The 21,181-nt window shown below is 40.9% G+C and overlaps 1 protein-coding gene across 9 annotated transcripts in view; it reads left to right on the top strand.

The window, feature by feature from the left end:
• Positions 1-21,181, top strand: part of sh3pxd2aa (SH3 and PX domains 2Aa) — a 172,623-nt gene that overhangs the window by 27,331 nt on the left and 124,111 nt on the right. For all 9 annotated transcript variants that reach the window (XM_079645423.1, XM_079645429.1, XM_079645426.1 and 6 more), the window contains one exon: positions 14,281-14,356. In XM_079645423.1, the coding sequence (XP_079501549.1) occupies positions 14,281-14,356 (76 nt within the window). The remainder of the gene's footprint in view (positions 1-14,280; positions 14,357-21,181) is intronic.

The following is a 21,181-nucleotide window of genomic DNA, read 5'->3' as shown; positions in this document are numbered from 1 at the left end:
ACAGACAAAGTATATTCCCCGTTTACTTCCTCTGATTACACTGCTGCCTGTTATCTGGAGAAGTGTGTGGCAGCTGACAGACTTCCTCTGTTACTCTCTTCTCGTCTCTGTCTTGTTTTCTTTCCCTCTCTTCTCTCTGCCGGGTCTTATGTTTCTGTTCAGCTCAAGTCCTGGATGTCTGGCAGCTCTCCTCTGCCTCACACCGGGCCTCAAACAGAGAGGCTGTTCAAGGTTTTTTTTCACATTGCTAGCTGCGTTTGTTCACTTTTTGATAAATCACAAAGTACTCATTCTATACTCCTAATGTGCAGCTTCTTCAGAGGGCCGGGGTTGTGTTTTCTGTGCATCTGGATATTAAGAGCAGAGCATCTTGAATTCCTCAAGGATAAATGTTATCAGGGACATGTGATGAGAGGAATATGAAACGGTATGAAGTTATTCACACAGCTTTTTGTTATCATCAGATATGTAGGTAGCAGCAATCCAGAAGGAGAACTATTTTATATGTCCTTCTGACATTATTCCTCTCTTCTTCCATAGTGGAACTTAGTTAATATAATATGTCACATTGACTCCTGTAGGCTAAAATCAGTTCCTGCTGTTTTGCTTGATCCATTAAAAACATTCTCATATGTCAGTTATAACTCTTATTGGCTGATGTCAAACACAATTGCTTACACTCCATTCACATCTTCAATCTTACATTGCTTTCCCTTTAACTCCTTCTGTGGGATGATTTGATTCTCACTAGAGACCTTTGTTCCCTCCTCAAACTTACGGGATTTTGAGTAGCAGTGATGCGTAGCCATGGCAATATACTGCTTGTACCGGGGTTTCAAGAGCGAGGCGGAGCAAAAGTAAAATACACATTGTCGATGGTGATATTGGCAATACATGCGGTCTACAACACACAGCTGACAATGCTTGACAAGGCAGAAGTTATAGTAAGCTGTTGGTCCAAAACTTCCCCTGGCTGATTTGCCTAAGGCAAGCACTTACATGAATTCAAACATAAATAGTCATCTCAAAGTGTGTTTCAGATGCTAGTTAACCATCAAAGACTTGGTTTGAATCATATTGGGACCTTAAAAGTGGAAACAAACAAGAGGTATGTTGCACATTTCCAAAATGAAAGTTGGGGTTGAATGAAATCTTTCCTGCCAAAACATTCGCAAAGGCACATTTTAAATATCTATGTTTGTTACCTTCTTATCTTCTTATAAACTTTATTTTTGGGGGTTTTGCTATGTTACTTTGCGGGTTACTACCAATTTTAGATTTTCATAGTCACTTAAAATTGTCAGGAATGGGTATTGAGATGCTGGCTTTTATGTGCGTCCTCGTAGGAAACGAACCAAAACAGGATCCCTCTTGTAAAATCCTTGGTCCATATCCCTACTAATGGTCAAATCTATACAAGGTACCCAAACTGTTTCAGGTTGGAAACATTTACTTTTGGAAACCAAAAAAGGATGTTCCTTCAGTGGAAATACATGATAGTCTATTAAAGGTTTGTGTCAAGCGCTTCTTTATTGACCTTTTTCTGACCACTTGCCACTAAGTCAAGACACTGATACTGGCTCTATGTGTTGTGAATGAATCTGGTCCTTTCTACATCCAGGACATGTTTAAACCATACACTCCAGCATGTGCACTCCACTCTGCGTCGACCAATCGTATGGCTGCTCCCTCACTGCGAGGGAAACCCTGCTTACCCTCTACCAAAACATACTTGTTTACTGTCCTGGCTCCAACATGGTGGAACAAGCTCACCATTGATAACAATACAGCAGAAGGTTTTCACATCTTCTTGCCCTAAATGAAAACCCACCCGTTTCCACTATACAAAAAATAAATAAATACGTTTTACTTCTGAGTGTAGCAACTTAGAAATGTTAGGCTTATTTGAAGCCAATGCAGTATCTATTACAATAATTTGGCTCATTGATAGCTAATGTTATGCCGGATTCTTGCTTTTTAAAGTTTGTATCTTAATAGTTGAATGGCCTATTGTCAGTCACTTTGGAGGAAAGTCAAATGAAATCAGCTAAATTAAATGTTATGTAATTAAATACAAGTCAATGGCAATACCCAGCAAAACCCATGTATAAGAGTTATTCAAGCATGCATTCCTATGTTAACTAACGCATGTTCACCTGATGCCTGAACCCTACTCGTCCAGCATTCCACACAGGTAAAAACAAACGTCCCTCCAGGATCATTGCTAATAGAGTGGAATCTGTAGACTGCCTCTGCTTATCTGCAGTATCGGCCAGTCCCAGTTCAGCCAATGTCCTGCTTTGCCCCTCTTTCTGCAGGTTAATGAACAGTGAATGGGTAAACAGCAGGCAGGACCAGACAGGCAGGCTTTCAATGCCACCTAAAATAAACGGAGAAACTGAGATAGAGTCACGCAGAGACACGAGGTGAGAGTTCCCACTGGAATTCAAAGTGAAACCCAGGTGTCTACCTGTCCTTCTGGAGCCGGTCCCCATCGGTCTCTCACTTATTTGTGTTCGCCTTCCTCCAAACACCCGACTCGTCACGTCTTCCCCAGCATTCATATCTCATTCCTACAATTTCTCACTCTATCTCCCCCCGCTTCTCGCATATCTCTCTTCTCTCGTCCATCCGTCTCTGTCTCTTCTCAGTAGCTGTTCTCTCACCCCGTCCAACCCCCCTCTCGGTCTATCTTAGGGGGTTTTCCCTGGCTAATCCTCCACGACCTGCACGTTCCAGGGGTCAAGTGCAATCGCTCACTCGAGCTATAGGCTACAGGGGTTTCTGCTTTCAGGCTTTCAGGCTGTTTAGCATGTTTTATTTGATGGTGTATATGTGCTGCAATACTGGTTTTTCTCCTGATTACCCAGGCAGTCCTTTGAATACATGATGATCCAATTTCCCCCCTAGTGGGGGCTCTTCATCTCAGTCGGATTACATTATATACTATAGTCACTGGAGGAGCTTCCAATTAAATAAAATACCTTTTGAATTAATCTCTTCAACATGATACACTACCATTTAAGTTAGAACGTTTGCCTATGGAGGATGACCCGTGTGCAATTAATTAGTTTCAAACAAAGAAACGCCATAAAATGAGTGACTGCATTGCAAAAAAAGAATAAGAAATTTGTCAAAAAAGCTAAAATAATTGATTTTTTTTCTAAATGTATCAGTCTTTGGTGAAAGTAGTTCCAAGCTGTCCAAACTACACTGTGCACAATTATTAGGCAAGATGTGTTTTTGAGGATTCATTTGATTATAGAACAATTACAGTGCTCTGGGTCAATCCACGATCAACTTTTTGTGCAGCAGCAACCGCAGCCTCCCAGACACTGTACAGAGAGGTCTTAATGTTTAATTAAGAAGGGCCCACAAGTTCTCAATAGGGTTTAGGTCAGGTGAGGAAGGGGGCCATGTCATTATTAAGGGGGCCGTGCAGTGGAGTATTTCGAGGCCTGCGGTGGAGCATTTTCCTGCTGAACAATCATGGTCTTCTTGAAAGATGCAGACTTTTTCCTGTACCACTGCTTGAAGAGTAGGTTCGGGAGTTGATCTTGAGTCCATCTTTAACATGAAAAGGTTCAACTATAGCTCATCTTTAATAATCCCAGCCCATTCCAGAACCCCACCTCCCCCTTGCTGTCATCTGAGTCGAAGTGGAGCTATGGGCCCGTTACTGATCCAGCCACAGGCTCATCCATCTGGTCCGTCAAGAGTCACTCATCTCATCAGTCCATAAAAGCTTTGAAAAATCAGTCTTCAAATATTTCTTGTACCAGTCTTGAAGTTTCACCTTGTATTTCTTGGCCCTCCAGGTAGGTTGCAGTTTTGGAATATGACAGCACTGGAAGATAATGGCTTCCTGGTAGCTTCTCATTTGATTCTTCTCAGATCTTTGGCATTTCATTTGCGTATTTTTTCTCAACACGTCTCTTGCAACCTTGTTAACTATTTGCAACAAAATGTTTGATGGTTCTGTGATCACGCCCAAATATCTTAGCAGTTTCAAGAGAGCTGCATCCCTCTAAAATACTTTTGACAATTTTAGATTTTCAGAATCAGTTAAATCAATTGTTTGGCCCATTTTGCCTGAGGAAAAGAAGCTGCCTTATAATTATGCACACCTTGATATAGGCTGTTGATCTCCTTAAGCCACACCCTCCGTCATTACACACATACACCTGATATACTTAAATCCATAGCATTTAAGTTTATACAGCTTGGAGGCTGAACATATGCAAATAAATGATGATTTGGTCAAAATACTCACGTGCCTAATAATTGTGCACACAGTGGGAATCACGTTTGTGTTGTACTGCACATTGGGAACCCATAGGCAATTGTTCGATTGTGATGATTTTTTTTTTTCATTAGAACCTAAAAACCCATATCTGCAAACAAATGCAGATACGCAAGCTGGTTGTAGACATTGTCTCACAACTCCAATTCCATTCTTGCGTCTTAAAGTTTCTTAAAAGATGCTCCAAGACAATGTACGTGGTAGGGTAAGGGCCGGAACCATTTCGTCACATCTTTTAGTGGTTGACCAATAACAACAGAGACTGACAACAATCAGAGCAGAATGGGCTCTTGTTTCAGACAGAGGGTGAAAAGAGTTAATGAAATAAAGACATTTTGTGTTGTCACAGAAAGAGTGCAATATGCAACCACTGTGCAGCCCTACCAATGAAACCAATCTGCAGTGTTTTTGTTAATTAATATAATTCAAAAACTTGAAAAGACAAGGAAAAGCTAACGCAGATAAGTCTACTTGTCTTTCTGGCTCCTCCCACTTAGTTTCCAGCATTTTGCGTCTTTTTTTGTTTACTTCTCTCATCCCACTCACGGTTATGTTCCAAATTCCAAACATCCGAAACCTTTTCCCTTCCACACCCTTTTATTAGTTGCCCGTGTTAGGGCAATGCCATCTGATTCTCCCCCTCTTGTAGAGTCTGTGGTTTGGCCAGGTTTACAGTATGGAAACTCTTGGGACTGTCGGCACGGATAAATTAGATCCTGTGATACTCCGTTAGCGCTGATCCATGGCACAGGTGAGAGCCCTTCCTCTTTTCCTGCAGTAAATTGTAAAATGGCTCGCCTACTTAACGTAAGCCAAAGTGAAACCGTCCGAGTGTAAGACGACACTGTTCCTTTCCTCAGATCGAGGTTGCGGCTGATCTGGAAAGTGAGGCTGTTTTTCGGTTGCTCCTGCCAGCTGAGGAAGGAAATGACCTGAAAAAAAAAAAAATGTACCCAATACTTCTATTAAACATGAAGGTGGATTAAAAACTTTAAATGAGGTGCAAAGCCAATAGGATTAAATGATTGGTTCTTCTTTTCAAAATATATTCTTGGTTGGCGCGGTTCCTGTTTCCCATCCTTTCATAACTGCAATTTATTATGAGCTAAATATGAATATTCATCTGTGTGCCAATGCCTGTGAATTAAAGTATGTGAGGCGAAAAGCAAGTGCCTGCTCGTTTTTCATTCTCCTCTTTCCTTGTTTGCCCACAGGACCTATTCTCGCTTCAAGGTTTACTCACAGCTAATGCTGTTTTATCTCTTTGATGTATGTATTTTTAATGACTGTGTGTGAGTAGTGTTCTGAATGTCAAAACCCCCAACTCTACTGAACCCGGGAGATTGAGAAAGACATGTGAATTGTGAATTGTTCCAGAGGTTTAGGAACTCTGACTTTCACATTATCCTCAAGCAAGCAACATTTATTTCCATTGCTGTGTTAACACAACTGACACAATTACCAAACTTAGTTACACAGTTAAACCAAAATCATTCAACTGCCACTTATTCTGCATTTTTGTTTTAACCATGCCCTTGAATTAGAGTTAGAAGTACAATAAAATATGTATGATAAAGTAAGGATTACATTTTACATCAATGAATTTGTCAACAGCAAAATAAATTCACCATCATTTTGACAATGATATACTGTCCTAGTCATTTATCAAGCAAACCTTTTTCTACTTCTACTTTCAACAAAACAAGCAATTTACACATCACTTCCTTTCTTTGAGCTTCTATTGTGTTAATTTCATGGGTTTTTTACATTTCATAGACTAAATAAAGAATCCAATAAGGGAAAAATATAAGCCACAATTAAAATATCTTTAACATGTTCAAAACAACCCATCCTCCACCACTACACAATATAACTTTTCTTATTGATACAAAACCATTGGTTCATATCACTCATGCAGTTACAGATGCCACCACATTTTATGATCAACTGGGATTCTGGTTAAGCCCCAGGAGAAAATGGGATCCTATTCCATTAAGCTTGTTTCTTTGTTGAAAAGGCCACAGCAGGCTCTGTAGCCCGAGAAGTGACGAATGAGCGACTGTGGACAGACTGAACAAACCGCATCCCTGCACCTGTTGTCTTCTTGAAACTAAGGGGAGCCTCATGGGGCGTAAAACCCCACAGTGGTGACATGTCCAGGAACAGAGTTTATTCAAATCCAACTCCCACACATGCATCGACTGCATAGAAAACATTCAGGATATCAGGTTTCATCCACATATAATGACAGTGATTTGTCCAGATCTAGTGCCAGTTTATATTTAGCGGCACAACTGCGAGTGATTGTGGCTGGAAAGGAACGCCCTCCCCCCCTTGAGCCCATCTCAGACATGTGCCTCTCTGAAACTGAATACTGCTGGGCGCTAATGCACGTTGAGACTTGATTCATGTACTCCATTAGGTTCTACCCTGCTGTCTATAGGATTTTAGCCTTAGAAAAAAGGCATAATTGGTTCTATAGATGCACTCGGTTTTCCTTCCAGAGCTTGTGTTCCTCGAGAAAGAAAGGGGTCAGAGAGGCAAAGGGGAAAGTAAAAGTCAGAGCATGTTTACATCCCGGAGACAGGATATGAGATGGTTTATCATTACCGGGGCTTGCTTCTAGTGGAGCAGCGAGTGCACTGACCCTATCAAGTCATGCTGGGAGACCAGTGAGAACAAGCTTGCTATGTTTTTGGCCTTGCTTGCTTTCACCACATTGCCATTAAAAAACTGCGCGAAGATCACATGGCAGCCTTGTTGTGCTGGTCATGAGTTGTTCCAGAGCTTGAATGCGTGTGTGTGTTTATTTCCATTCCATTCCTTTCCACAACTGCAAAGGAAGGAGCCAACCCTCGTAGTCACATGATCGCTGACAGGAAGTCAGGCATCAATCTACCACACAATAACAGTATGGCAGCCTCCCAAGTTTATGCCAACTGACTCTCACAGTTCCTTATATGGAGGCTCTATTCTTAGCACATGTGCATGATATGAAGAAGGAGCTGCAGTTGGTCCCGACACAGTCCAACCGTGGCTCTGTTGTTCCTCAGGCTGTACAAGTTTGTTTAACTGGAACTAAGAAAAAAAGTATTTATGGACTACTCTGTATATTTCAGTTTGAATTAAACATTATTCTTGATAATTAATAGGAAACTAAATAATGTATTATGTTCAATGGAAGTTGTTGGCTTGATTTGTTAGGAAGTAGTTTGACCTAGAAAAAGGTTTGGTTGATAGTTAGTAGTTTTTTTCATCAATTGTTGTCTCTACTACTGTCTCCAGTAGTATTTAATTATCACAATTGAGCTGGCTCTGGTTGTTTTGAGGGAAACAGTCCTTTTGGAGAGCAACATATCTTTAACGCATTGGCTGGAATGCAATGTAGAAACTCCTCGACTATCGGTTTAAGATTATTTGGCTTCTTACTAACTTATAATAACTTATAAACTGGCTGCTTGTGAAAACAGGCTTGCTGAAGGTGTCATCGTTAACCTCCAACTTCATTCTTGCATCTCAAGGTGCAATTTGGACTGTAAACAATGACCAGCACACAGAGGAGGAAGTCTTGGCCTGGATTTCTGCTGGCTGCATTGGAATCCCTGAAATATTGTCCGTTGCGCTCAGAGGTTAAATCTTTGTCAGATCAATAGTCGATTGGTTCAGAGATTGAATCAGTTGTAAAGCAAACAGTCTCTTGGACCAGCATCTCAATGTTAACCTTTTCTTTATTGTGTCCTCAATCAATGACAGTAAATGGAATACCTTTTGGATTTTGGACTGTTCTGACAAAAAAAGCAAACTCTCTGTCTCAGTTTTCTATCAATGTTATCAATACTTGAACAGCTATAAATATATCATTATTAGCCCTGATTACTCCATCCTGAATGGTTGAATTCATGCATGTCATGATTGGGTAGGATTTTCATGATCCCATTTTCGAAAATATTCAACATTTCTAAACCCAAAACTGTCAAGGAGGACCAGATTATTGAATACTTAATGTCCAAAGACTATCTATGAAATAATGTTGAGTTATGCAAACAAATCACAGGTTTTGTCTTCCCTTTATCAACTATTATTTATATTGATCCTTAACATTCCTTCCGTGTGTTAAGATAATGCACTTATGCAGAGCAATGTAGTCCAGCATTTGGATCAGCTTGACTTCAAAATTAAAATCAACAACAGAATCTCCTCCCTGATGTAGGAGCTTTGCAGAAAAGCTAAAGCGTGAATTGGACAGTAGAGCAAACATTACGTCATTGTAATCTATACTCGCTATGACAAGAGATAAAAGAACCTCTTGCCTTTTTTCCCCCCTTTTTTTTTTACCTGACTCCCAACATTTACACTAGTGGTCCAGAGCGGCGCAGCTTCATCCAATCACAACTATTCCTCACACTCTCTGTGCTGGTTACCAAGGAGACAGTGTGAAGGGAAGTCTCGGAAGTGGAGCAACGGTTTGGCATGAGTGTTTTTTTATTTATTTTATTTATGTTCTTTCGCTTTCAACATCTTGGGAATGGACTAATACTATCTGGACTGTAAACGATTGTGTCATATTACAAGTTAAGGAAGTGAGACAGAAGTGCTGAACAATTCCTCTACAAGGTGCATACATGTAGAAGAGCACTTGTGTCACCTGACTCCCACTGTCCCACATCTTCTCACCATTTTCTCTCTCTGTGATCCAACAGTTCCTGGCAGGATAGGAGTACGTTTCATCTTGCCAGGAATCTGTCAGCATTGTCAGGAAAAGTGTGAATTTTCGGAGGGCTCGAACCAACTGGAGAGCGTTTCAAATAATGAGTTGACCTTGATCCAAGTGTGTGGGGGGAGGGGTGGGCTTGCTGGGACAAAGAACGCTGATCAAATATAGTCAGCTGTCATGTCAAAGAGGTGCTTCAGGGTCCTTCTATCCTGTGCTGTACTTGCACCTGTAAGCAGGATTGGGTGGGTAACTTTAAAAATGCATTCCTTTACAATTAGTTACCTGTTTAGCATCAACAATGAAACACATGAACATATACATTTAAAAAAAGCAGAAATAAAATCTGAGCTGACAGAAAATGCTCTGTTTTAGTTTAATCCTTACAGTTAGACACACACACTATTTTATAATCATATAGTTTCACCTACTGAATTAAAAAAAAGAACAAATTAACCAAAGAAAACCATAAAGTAAATTCAGGCAGCAGGAGTATATATTCATACTTAAAGTATTAACCTACTGTACATAGCTTACAAAGAATAAATCAAATCTGCCCCTTTTACAACAAACACTAAATGCTAAATACTAAAACATTTCGTTACAATGTTATCCTGCAAGCAATCCCCAATATCTTGAAACGTAAAAGTAATCTGATTACGTATTTTTCTGACATAACCGTAAAGGAATATACCTTTTTGTATCTCCTGATTACGTAAACCTGTCATCCGTTACCCCCCAAAGCCTGCCTGTACACACACCCCAAAATACTTAAACACTCCTTGACCTTTTCCTCACCTCCAATCCTCCCCATTATTCACATTTGTCAAGAAGGCGGAGAAAAATAAATGGTGCATTCACATTTTATATCTTTGCTGCAAATTCAGCTCCTGCTTCTCTGCTAAATGTGTAGCTGCTGTTCTGTCAGCTGTCGGAGTGGGTTGTAAATTCAGCATGAGTTCTTTTTGTTGTCCCGAGCAGCCTGGAGGGGGTTTGAGTTGGGGATTCAAGCATCTGGGTCTGCTGCAAGTTTTGTGCTGTCGCAGCACTGGAAGTTATGGTCTAGATGCAGGAACCTGGCAGTTTAAGATAAATATTCCTAGGAAGACTGGGAGAAGGGGGTTTGGGGAGGCTAGGAGACCAACCATGAATCTGGATCATGACTATAGCATCTCTCTTCAAGTGTGTGTGTGACTAGACGTCTCCATACTAGATGTCTTGAAGCTTCACCAGGCTCTTAGCTCACTTAGTTCCCCAGGGTATTTTTCAGACAGCCCTCTGCCATCAGACACAGAGACAATGCTCCTTCTCATATATGTAATAAACAGTATGCTGCATTGCCGTACAGTATAACCTCTGCTTCTCTCCTCTGCTTTTACTTTCTCTCTAATCCCCCTCTTGAATGATTTATTTGAAGGATGAAACTAGGTAAACACAATATGGCTGACACACTCATCTACACCCCCTGACCTCCTCCGCTTCTCTTCCTCTCTCTGTCTTATCTATTACCTTCTCCCCGTTTCTCTCTTCCCTTCCATCCTCCTTCGTTCTCTTTATTTTCTTCGGGCCTGCCCCTCCAGCTCCAGTGTCAGCACTTCTCCTCTCACCATGATCGTGTCGCTGTGCTTTATGAATAAATTGGTGCGTGTTTGACTCCAGCAATCCCCAACTGCTCACGAGCCCCCGCTGCTCCTCGCGACCAAAGGCACTTTGACAGGCTTTGATTTTTATGTGTGTAATGCGCTCATCTGGGGATTAGGTTCATATTAAAAATGCCATCCCCATAAGGAAGGTACCTGATTGAATAGTTTAATATTGTTTATTTTCTCATAATAGTCTTTGTTACCATAATGAGCCGTCTGATTTCAAAGAATACCGAGCATATTGTTTTCTTTCTGAGTGTAATGTCAAAATGTAGACATCAATATCATGTCTGTGCATTAGCTGTTGTGCTAGCTAGCTTAGCACTAAGACCGTTAACAGGAAAAATGGTGGTTTGTCACAAAGTTGTATAAGATACACATTACACGTTTTGTTGCGTGTGATAGCCATGTTAGTACATGGCCATTTTAGCTTACAGTACATGCTAACGCATCTACCATTAATGGAAAGCGGCTATCTTCTTATTAGTTAGCTAGCTAGCTAGCGACTGCTGAGCTTGCAATAAGGAATCGCCAAGTGTTAGAATTGGAGGGTGAGTGCTAAGCTAGCTGTTGATGGTCAGAGCATACTTACAAACCATGGTTGCCAGTTAAACCATGATGTATAATATAATTTTTGCGTTCAGGAAGCAGGCTTCAGAGGTCTAATAAAGCCCTCTAGTCACAGTATTTATTGACTCCAGGTCCTATGGCTGTGAGGAAAACATGACATTTGGTCGAACACAACAACGTTGAAAAATGAATATATAATACATAAATATATAATAAATGAAATAAACAGGGATATGGTTCACTATTATAATTTATAAACATGCAACACATACAGTTCATATGCTCTCCTAAAAGCCACCACACTTTGATGAGTTTGAGAGAAAGACTGGAGAAACAGATATAAAAAAGGAAAGATGTTCACTACTGGCAAGGGTAAAGGAGTTTATTGCCTGTTTGTAATGTAAGTATTCTTTTGACAAAGAACAGTTTATATGTCTGCCCAGCATTTCTTTGCTGGTTGCCAGGCAACATCACTCTAAAGACACGGACAGCGAGGGAAGTTGCTGCTCTCAGCCATTGTTCCCAAATATATGGTTACACAATGTAACTCGTTCTAAAACCACTTATTGACGCTTTGCACACCCTTTTGTGTATGGATAAAATAGCATATTAATTGTTGGTAGGCAAACTTCTGAGCCTTAAAATAGAGTGTAGATTAAACCATCTATAAACGTTGCTCCATCCTCGGTTGGACCTCAGCAGGTCTGTATTCAATCCTGCCGGGACCTCTCTGTGTTGTGTGTCATAAATGTAACGTACCCTTGTCACATTGTCTAGTATTTTTGCAGGCCAACCTGTAATTGAGCATCCCTAGGGCTCCCTTGACAAAAATAAATGGGATTATTTTGTTGGATTTTGGAATTTTGCAGAAAATAAGATCTGTGGAAAACACAAGTTAATGATACTAACTCGTTTTACGTTGTTAAAATCTTGTAAGGTTGGATTATCCACATATTTTAATGCGGGAATCTTACCAAATCTCATAGTATAAAAGGTTGACTGGGCATTGTAGCGCAGTAACATATTTTCAAAATCAGAAATCCCTTATTTGACCCGCTAAGAGGAAATGTACATTATTACAACAGCAGAGAGAACAATGGCTAAGTATATACAAGTTATTATAAAACGGACAAGTCAAATCAAGCAATCTGATCGGTTCTTAGCCTTGATATACTGAGCGTATACCACGGGTAGAATTGTAAGTTACTTTTCACAACAAGTCAGTATCCCTCCGCGTCTGAGAAAAACAGAGAAAAACAGTATACCAAACTGCCTGCAGTTTGCTCCGCTTCGCGTCGGGCCGAACCACGCCCCTTAGCTATGATATAATGAGCATATACCACGGCCTGTCGTGAGCTATTGTTTAATTATAACACAATTATTACAAAACTTAAAGAAAATAGCAGATTATGTACACCATGGTAATAAACGTGAAATTGCAGGACGTTATATTGTATGAAGTTTCATATTTACAGACAGTGTTATTGCACATCAGGGGTATTCCAGTCGATGTGAGTTGGGGCCATGGTGGTTGTATAGCCTGACCATTGCAGGAAGGAATGACTTAGACCTAGTTCAGTAGACCTACACCTAGTTACGCTAGATAATGACATGTTTTTACATTTTACATTTATCATAGTGCTAACGTGTTCAAGGGCTAGTCCTATATAGTCACTTTTTAGCAACAGCTTTTTTTTTTTTAACTGAGAAGTTTCAAACATCCACAATAAGTGGTATTTACACAGGGACGTGCACAGACATTTGGAGGGGCTATTGCTCTAAACTGGAAAAGGGCCTCCCCCCAATAAAAAACATAAGACCTTTTGAAAATTGCAACTTGTTTTTAATGTTAAAGAAACCAAACGATTATTACATCAACTAAATTGAACAGTAATTCACATCTCATAACAAAATAAGCTAAGGCGACCACTTGCATTCGGTAACATGATTTTAAAGATGAAAACTAGGGAAATTTTTTGTTTTGCGGTCCATATCTAGTTAAAATATCTAATGTTAGTAACTATTAAAGACAAAATGGGGACAGTTCTGTTCTAATGTAGTTTGACCATTGTAACTGCTGTGCAGTCCAGACATACTGATAAAATAGGGCTTCTAACTAATTACCTTAAATAAACTCACTAATGAATGAAATCAGTTCAATACACATTATTCTTATTCTTATCATTCTTTATGAGCGCAGCCAGTAACGGTAAGGTATCTAATTACTTATTTATTTAGTATTCCATAACTTAGTAACAGAGATGGTCAGACTAAAGTGGTATAGACATGGCAGAAATCCTACAATGAAGTGGGACATTGAACTGTTCACCCGTGAGAGGGCGATCAAGAAAAGAGAGCGAGTGGCCCCGTTGAGGCAGTTTACAGATGAAAAGACACAGAAAGACAGAAGCACAATAACAACAATTAGGCTATATTTAGGTGTTTTTTTTGGAAATAACCGACGGTATCAAGAGGAAGTAAAGTCCCCTGGTTTATCCCTTATACCCTAACTGCCATGAGACAACTCAAAATCAAGTTTCCAAAATCCGACACTGAGGTGGTCTTAACGCACCGGCAGATGACAGCGCTGACAAAGTGTGTTTCCCGCAGGGAGACGCTACAATAATAATTGTGAGCTCATCATGTTGATTCGGCCACAACAGAAAAGAGAAAAACAAACTCTCGCTCTCTCCAGAGGGGCAGGTCAGCCAAAAAGGCCAAACGGGCCGTTGCAACATTAGCCCGTACCTGTGCACGTCCCTGTATTTACAGACATATTTTTAGTAATTAAAATCTCGGAAAACTCGTCTAGGTGGATCATTGACATTGAGGAAAAGTGTTAACAAGCGAACTAACTTCCGTGTTTAAGACTTTTTCCTGCAACACTCTTGGAACCAGCTGCAATGCTTTGAGCTGATAAACCTTTGGCTCCAACTCCAACAATTTAGAATTGAGATTGATATTGATCTCATCATCTCACTCTCAGAAGTAGAGCCAACAAAAAACGAAAGACATGTGATTAAAGTTGTTCTGTCCTTTCTTTGTTTCCCTAGATGCAGATACTTGACAAGTTCCCAATTGAGGGAGGGCAGAAAGACCCAAAGAAGAGGATCATCCCATTTCTCCCAGGTAACAGTGTGCTCCAGAGCTCCCAGTTATCTGAACAGGCTCCCATATTAATAATGTATGGCTGGGGTGGGGGGGTCAATAAGAGCTGGTTTACTGATGCCTACCTGTGCTGCATGTGTGTGTATGCATGTGTTGTTACCCTGTTAATGCTAACTCGCCACTTTCTGTGACTTTCAAATTCCAGCTGTTTTTGCATGCAGGCATGTTTGCCACTGCGATGTCTTTTTCCCGATCAATTTGAATGTTGTGTCTTTCTGGCTGTGTGTGTGTGTGTGTGTGTGTGTGTGTGTGTGTGTGTGTGTGTGTGTGTGTGTGTGTGTGTGTGTGTGTGTGTGTGTGTGTGTGTGTGTGTGTGTGTGTGTGTGTGTGTGTGTGTGTGTGTGTGTGTGTGTGTGTGTGTGTGTGTGTGTGTGTGTGTGTGTGTGTGTGTGTGTGTGTGTGTGTGTGTGTGTGTGTGTGTGTGTGTGTGTGTGTGTGTGTGTCAGTCAGCATTGATTGGAGTCCTTCCACACATGCTTGTCTCTGCTGCTGTAAGTCGGCGGCTGACATTCAGGCTCATGGCAACCTACAGAGTGGCAGTGATCGATGGTGGTGTTTGTGGAGGTGCAGCGTCGGGGGCATAAGGGCTGACAGCGATTCTGCTAATCACAATCGTGTGTGTGTACCTGTGTGTTTGCCATGCACATTTCTGCAGATTTATTTGGTAGTACTATGTCTGTTTACTGCGGTTTATTTGAGTTGATGCTCTGTTCAAGCCCTGCAGCATCTACTGTAAAAGCTCTTCCATCTCCCCTCTAGCCCTCCTCCTCTTTCCCTCTTTTTTTGACACACACATTTGGAAACCATCTACCTCTTTTCTATGAAGACAGATGCAAACATTATTGACTGTCTGTGTTCGGTTGAGGATAGACTCTTCTCCCCTGCATGTATGACACTTGGGGGCAGGCCCGGAATGGCCATCGCAACACACTCTCACTCCATAATCGTCCAGGAGCGACGTTTGGTCAGGATCCCTGACCAAACGTCCCCCTTTTTATTTTAAATAAATGAATATATATCTACTGCTTTTTGCACACAGTTTCCCTTTCCAAAAATATATTGATTGAATACAAAATAAAAATATCAGGTCGGGAGATTAGACTAAAGTTCTGATGTTTTTGATTGTTGGCTGCTCATTTAATAACTATTAATTGTACTAGTTCTGCTATTACTGCTCTTGTGCGTAGTGAATAAAGAAGACCATGTATAAATCTGTTGAGTATTAAACAATTGCGTGAGTGTGAGGGCATTAAAATAAATTGGTCAGTAAGTCAGAGATGTGCTATTTACTATATTTAACTTTTTGTTTTAAATGTCTTTTCTAAATAATTATGGGAAGTGCCCTTTTTCTCACTTGAGCACCTGCCTCCCAAAATGTCTGTGCACGTCCCTGGACTATCACAGGGTTTGTCAAGCGAAGCGGAGAGAATACTTACTTCCGGGTGTAATATTCTCTAAAGTAAATGAGCTGCTCCGACCCTCGGTCCTGACGGACTCCAACTTGTGTTTATTAATCAAACAAATAAATAAACACAAGGATAATTATGTGTTATTGTTGAGTAAATGGAGAATTGCACAGGGGAAAATAACGTAGGCTATCTATGCCACAATTTTAGATGCAGATTTTGTTAAATTAATATGTTTGCGCTGTGGACCAACACTATACATTGACGGGGAAGGGGGTAGCAATACAGATAACACCATTAAACAGTTACACAACATAACAGAAATAATATCGATAGCAGCGTCCCTAGCAACAAGTAACAAGTAGTTAATAATAATAAAAGACATTAAGAAAAAGGAATTTTAAACAGTCATTAAAAAGCAAAACAATCTAACTGCATTGTATTACTCTAAACATGTAATAACGTGCTTTAACCAGTAGGTGGTTTGGGTTAAAAAGCTGTCAAGTTTACAGTGTTAACAAAATAAAATATACTGTTGTTTCTGGTTTAGTTTACGACGGATATATTTAGTTATTGTTTTGATATTTGTAACACAAAAGCGATGGGGAAAACCCACAGCAACACAGAAAAGATGGTCTTAACATGATCCAGCGGTCTAGTAGTTAATAAAAAACAATAATATCAAAACAAAATATTACTACTAACTTTATTGTGAAATTCAAACTGAACGGTAAAAGAATAGTTTCCGGTCTATTCTGAGCCCGATCTCTGTAGATAAATAAAAATAAAGAACTGTGACAGATGTGTAATATATTTAATGCAGCCGAACCATTTATTACAATGCATTCATGTGATGAATTTCAAAGAGTAAAGCAAGCACTGCTGAATAAAGTATGATTTAATCTTTTACGAAACGTTTTTTTTCATATGGAATGCAGTTGGAGGTTAACCAATCACAGAGCTTGAGAACTAATCACGGGGTTTGTCAAACAGAGCACATGGTGTCGTCCTAAACAATAGCTGGGGATTCTGGGTAGTGTAGAGTCTTCTGCCATCCTTTACTCCGAAAAAATATTTGTTTCTCCGAATCGAAGGGGAAAAATACAAAAGCATTGCACACAATTTAAACCAATCAATGTTGTGTAATTCACAAGGATAATCTGGTGTTTTTTAGTCGATGAGTAGTGCAGATATCATTGTAAAATAAATCGACAGTAAGGGGAATACTTACTTCCGGGTGTACAATTCTCCGTTATCCAATGGGAATGGACGCTCACATTGCCTTTAAGGGCAGCCGACACAAACGAATGCCGTGCTTCCATGAGCGTCAAATCGCGCCGCAGATGGGAATACATTGCAATCAGTTGAAAGCTATTTGCGTCCCTTTATGAAGCTGAAGGAGCCTAGGAGCGTCACAACTGCACGCCACGGGACCCTGACCAAACGTCCTGGACGATTATGGAGTGTGAGTGTGTTGGCCATCGGGAGCACCGGGAGGTTTCCTGATGGCCTGGCCTGTTAAGTGGCCTGCTGGCCTGAGGATTTTTTTTTAGGTATTGTGAACGCAACGCTGCCCAAATGTGGGTCTGACTCTGCCTCACAGAGGGTGACTGGCTGTCTACATGATGTGGCCTGCCGACATGGCCACTTTCATACAGATCATAAACTAATGCCCTCGATTGATCTCTGTGTATCATTCAAGCTCGGGAGGGTGTGTGTTTATATGTGGCGCGAGCGAGCGAGAGAGAGAAAGCGCGCCCACCGGTTACGTGTATTGTTGTTGTTAGCATCTGGTGCTAGCTAGCTGCGCTAACGGATATAAGGAGCTGTTTCAACAACAAGGTGGAGGGAGAGTCCTCTGCTGTCAGACTGAGAGGCTGATAACTACAGCTCAGGTGAGGTAAATTACACTGAGTGTTTAGAATAGATAGTTAACTCTAAGTTCTCTGTGGGTCTCAAACGGTTTGGTCACCATTTATGTAAACACATATTTCCATTTGAAGGGGGAGTGATTTGTAAAATATGCATGAATAATAATAAAAAAACGTTAACTAGGTGAAATAAGGTAAGATAAACTTTTAAAACGTGTTGAGAGACAAAACTAGTCTTTGCTTCTGCCTCAAAGAGGAGCAAGGGGAGACGGGGGAGAGGAGGGAGACAGGAGAGGCTGATTCAGGAGCCCGGACACACTCACATATATAAATGAACCAAAAACAAATAAATAAACAAGTTTCAATGCTTTTTCATATTGGATATGGTATGTTATTGGTTATGGCCATGTTATTAGGATTTTATGATTATTTAAATGTATACAGTTCTGTTTCATATGGGTGTAGTCTCTCTCTTTATTTCCCCCTCAAAGTGCACCAGATTGATGCATTTAAGTCCAACATTTAAAAACATATCTTACCGGGGGAACATGCCCACAGTACCCCCCTATAGGATTTGAGGTCCACCCCCACTTAAAATATGTTCACATGAATAGGTTCCTAAATAGATTTCCACATTTGTTTAAATAGTAATCATCTCCATATGTTTATTTTTGGGTAGTAGATTTAGAGGGCTATCTATGGGCAGCAACGCTGTAAATATTGACAAATAAATCCAGCGAAATGGCACAAACAACTGGTAGTGGCCTGGCTGGGTGTATAATTCCCGGCCTGACTTATTGTCCCAGTCCGGCCCTGCTTGGGGGATTCAATAAACTGCAAGACTATCTTTCTATTATGGGGCATCAACTGAAATGAAAATGTTGCCTTACAGAGATATGTTGGTATCTAGGGCTGGGTATTAAACCTCGGCACTATTTTTGCTACTAAACAAAAGGGCCGGGGTGGTTGATGTTCTTAAGGTTAGTGTTGAATGACTTTGGTAAATCAATCAGACAATCAAATTGTATTAATACAGCCCAATATCACAAAATATACATATGTCTCAGGGGGCTTTACAGTTTGTACAGTATATGACACTCTCTGTCCTTAGACCTTTGCTTCATACAAAGAAAGAATCTCCCAAAGAAACCCTACAAATAAAATATTTATTTTTGAGAAAAACCTCTTATACCTTATTCACACCAACGGTGATTCAGGGCCGGTTCCGAGCTGGAGCTTGAATAGCACCGGGTTTTCCTGTTCACACCGCAGCGGAGCAGCCTCTTAGCTCTGGAATCCGGTTCATTCCGGCCAGAGCAAAAGCACCACATACGTCACGCTTACGTCGAGGCAGGGGCAGGGGCAGGGGCGGGATCAACTCCTGAACAACAACAAAAAGCCAGCGTTTTATCCAGTTTGTACACAACGATGAAGAAACTTAACAAGCAGCAGTGGTCCACTGAAGAGACCAGCTACCTACTGGGAATCTGGTCTTCCGAAGAGGTACAGAGGAAGCTGGAGCACAATCGGCCATTGTTGTTGTTGTCAGCTGTGAGGGGTTTCCGCGCAGTCTGGCTTTATGAAGCAGGCATGCAAACGGTTACGTCATGACGCAAATGATGATGCAATGACGCAGCACCAGTCGGACTCTGGGCAGTGTGAAAAGAGCCGGAGCTAAACCGAAGAACCGGTTCTGAACCTGAAAAGCTCTAGCACGGAGCTTGAACCGGAGTTGCGTTGGTGTGAATGAGGTATTAAAGACAAACTGAGGAGAGATCCCTCTTCCAGGACAGACGGATATGCAGTAGGTGTCATGTGTATATATTAAGAAATATCCAAATATTAGAAAAGATAATGTAGCTATATATAAAATATGAAGATGAATCAAGGTGGATGTAAATCTTCTGGGTGCCTCCGAGAGTAATTAGTTAATTTGTAAAAAACGGAAATGAGTTTGCATTTTACCACTTCCAGTTCCCTCGTCTTAAATTCAACATTTCTTATTTTCAAAGTGTCTCTTGTCGTAAAATATGTCAGTATTGGCAATATGGCAAATGTCTGAAGCTTCTATTTGTCTTAAGAACGGTGGTTGCATAAATACCTTAGTTAATGTTACCCTCCAAAATGTGTAACCAAGAGTAAACCGTTGACACTTTTCAGAAAACTCTGATGTTGGTTAAAAAAACATATTGCACAAGTGGAGCTCCTTAAATAGGATATCCATATACGCTTTTCTACGCTTGCAAAAATGAGTGCAGACTAGGGTAGGGTAGTGGTGGTGTGTCTTCGATGCTCCCCCTGCGTGGGATGAATGCAGCATGACCCATGTGTGTTCAATCCTATTTGTTATTTTGAAAGCCATGTCACAGAGGTCATGGAATCCATAGGAGGACAGCTGGGGCTTTGAGTCAGGGGCTGAGGCTGCTTTTGAATCACCAGCGTAGATTACTGACATCTGCTGCTGGGCCGGGGGAATACAGTCAGCGACACCTCACAGCTGGTGTATTTGTAGGGATGTATGTGTGATTATTACACCTCTTATGCCCCTTTTACACCAACGCGTTTTCAGCTCCGGCTCGGAGCTGGAGCCTGAAAAGTACCTGTTTTTCCTGTTCACACCGCAGCGGCGCCGCCTCTTAGCTCCGGAATCCGGTTCACTTCCAGCTCCAAAAAATTGTCGGTCTAGACTAGGCAAGAGCTTCGGAGCTAAGAGGCGGCGTCGCTTACGTCGAGGCGTACAGGAAACTAAACCCACCTCCCTTGAACATGGGTCAACTGAAGAGTCTCGTCATGCCTGCCTACAAGCAGTAGTGCTGAGCAAAGTGACTAGAAGGCAGCCACACACTTATAAAAAAAACACACTTTATAAAGTCAGGCAACACTAACCAGGCTTTGTGTGATTCTGTTTATTTGCACCTTACTTTGACCATCCGTTTGCTGTTATTGATCATTGTGGAGAGAGGCAGACGTTTTGTTTTGTATTATAGCAGCTATCGGATGGAATCAATACATGGGCTGCACAGGTTGTCATGTCCGACTATCACAAGTAGAATCATAATGAAAGATATTCCGGTAAAATGTGCCTGTAGAAAACGGCTTATGCCACAATAGGATAGCAATAGCAAGTAGTCAGTTTACCTTCGGTTGCTATGCTAACATCACCCATTTTATACCAGAGACACTTTAATAACAGCGCTGTGATGCCAAACAGCGTCAATTCAGACTGACACACATTCATTTAAGGGGAATTGGGGATATGTATCAGCTGCTTGTGTGACAGTCAGACATTGAATACTTTAGAGAGGCCGCTCTAAAGTATTAGCTAACCCGGAGCTAACGGGAGAATAAACTCCCGTGGAAGAGCAGCCAGCACTGCAGCGGTCAGTAAATTCCGCTGAAACATATTAATAAACAATGAACCAAGGCACTCTGGAGAAAAGTATAAGCTTGGAGAAGTCGTTATTTTATTTAATCTGACTTTGTATGATTAAAAGCAACACGATCATCGA

This window comes from Notothenia rossii (assembly GCF_949606895.1).
Source record: "Notothenia rossii genome assembly, chromosome: 1".
Taxonomy (NCBI): domain Eukaryota; kingdom Metazoa; phylum Chordata; class Actinopteri; order Perciformes; family Nototheniidae; genus Notothenia; species Notothenia rossii.
Note: the sequence above shows the minus strand (reverse complement) of the source record. Positions and strands in the feature narration are given on the sequence as shown.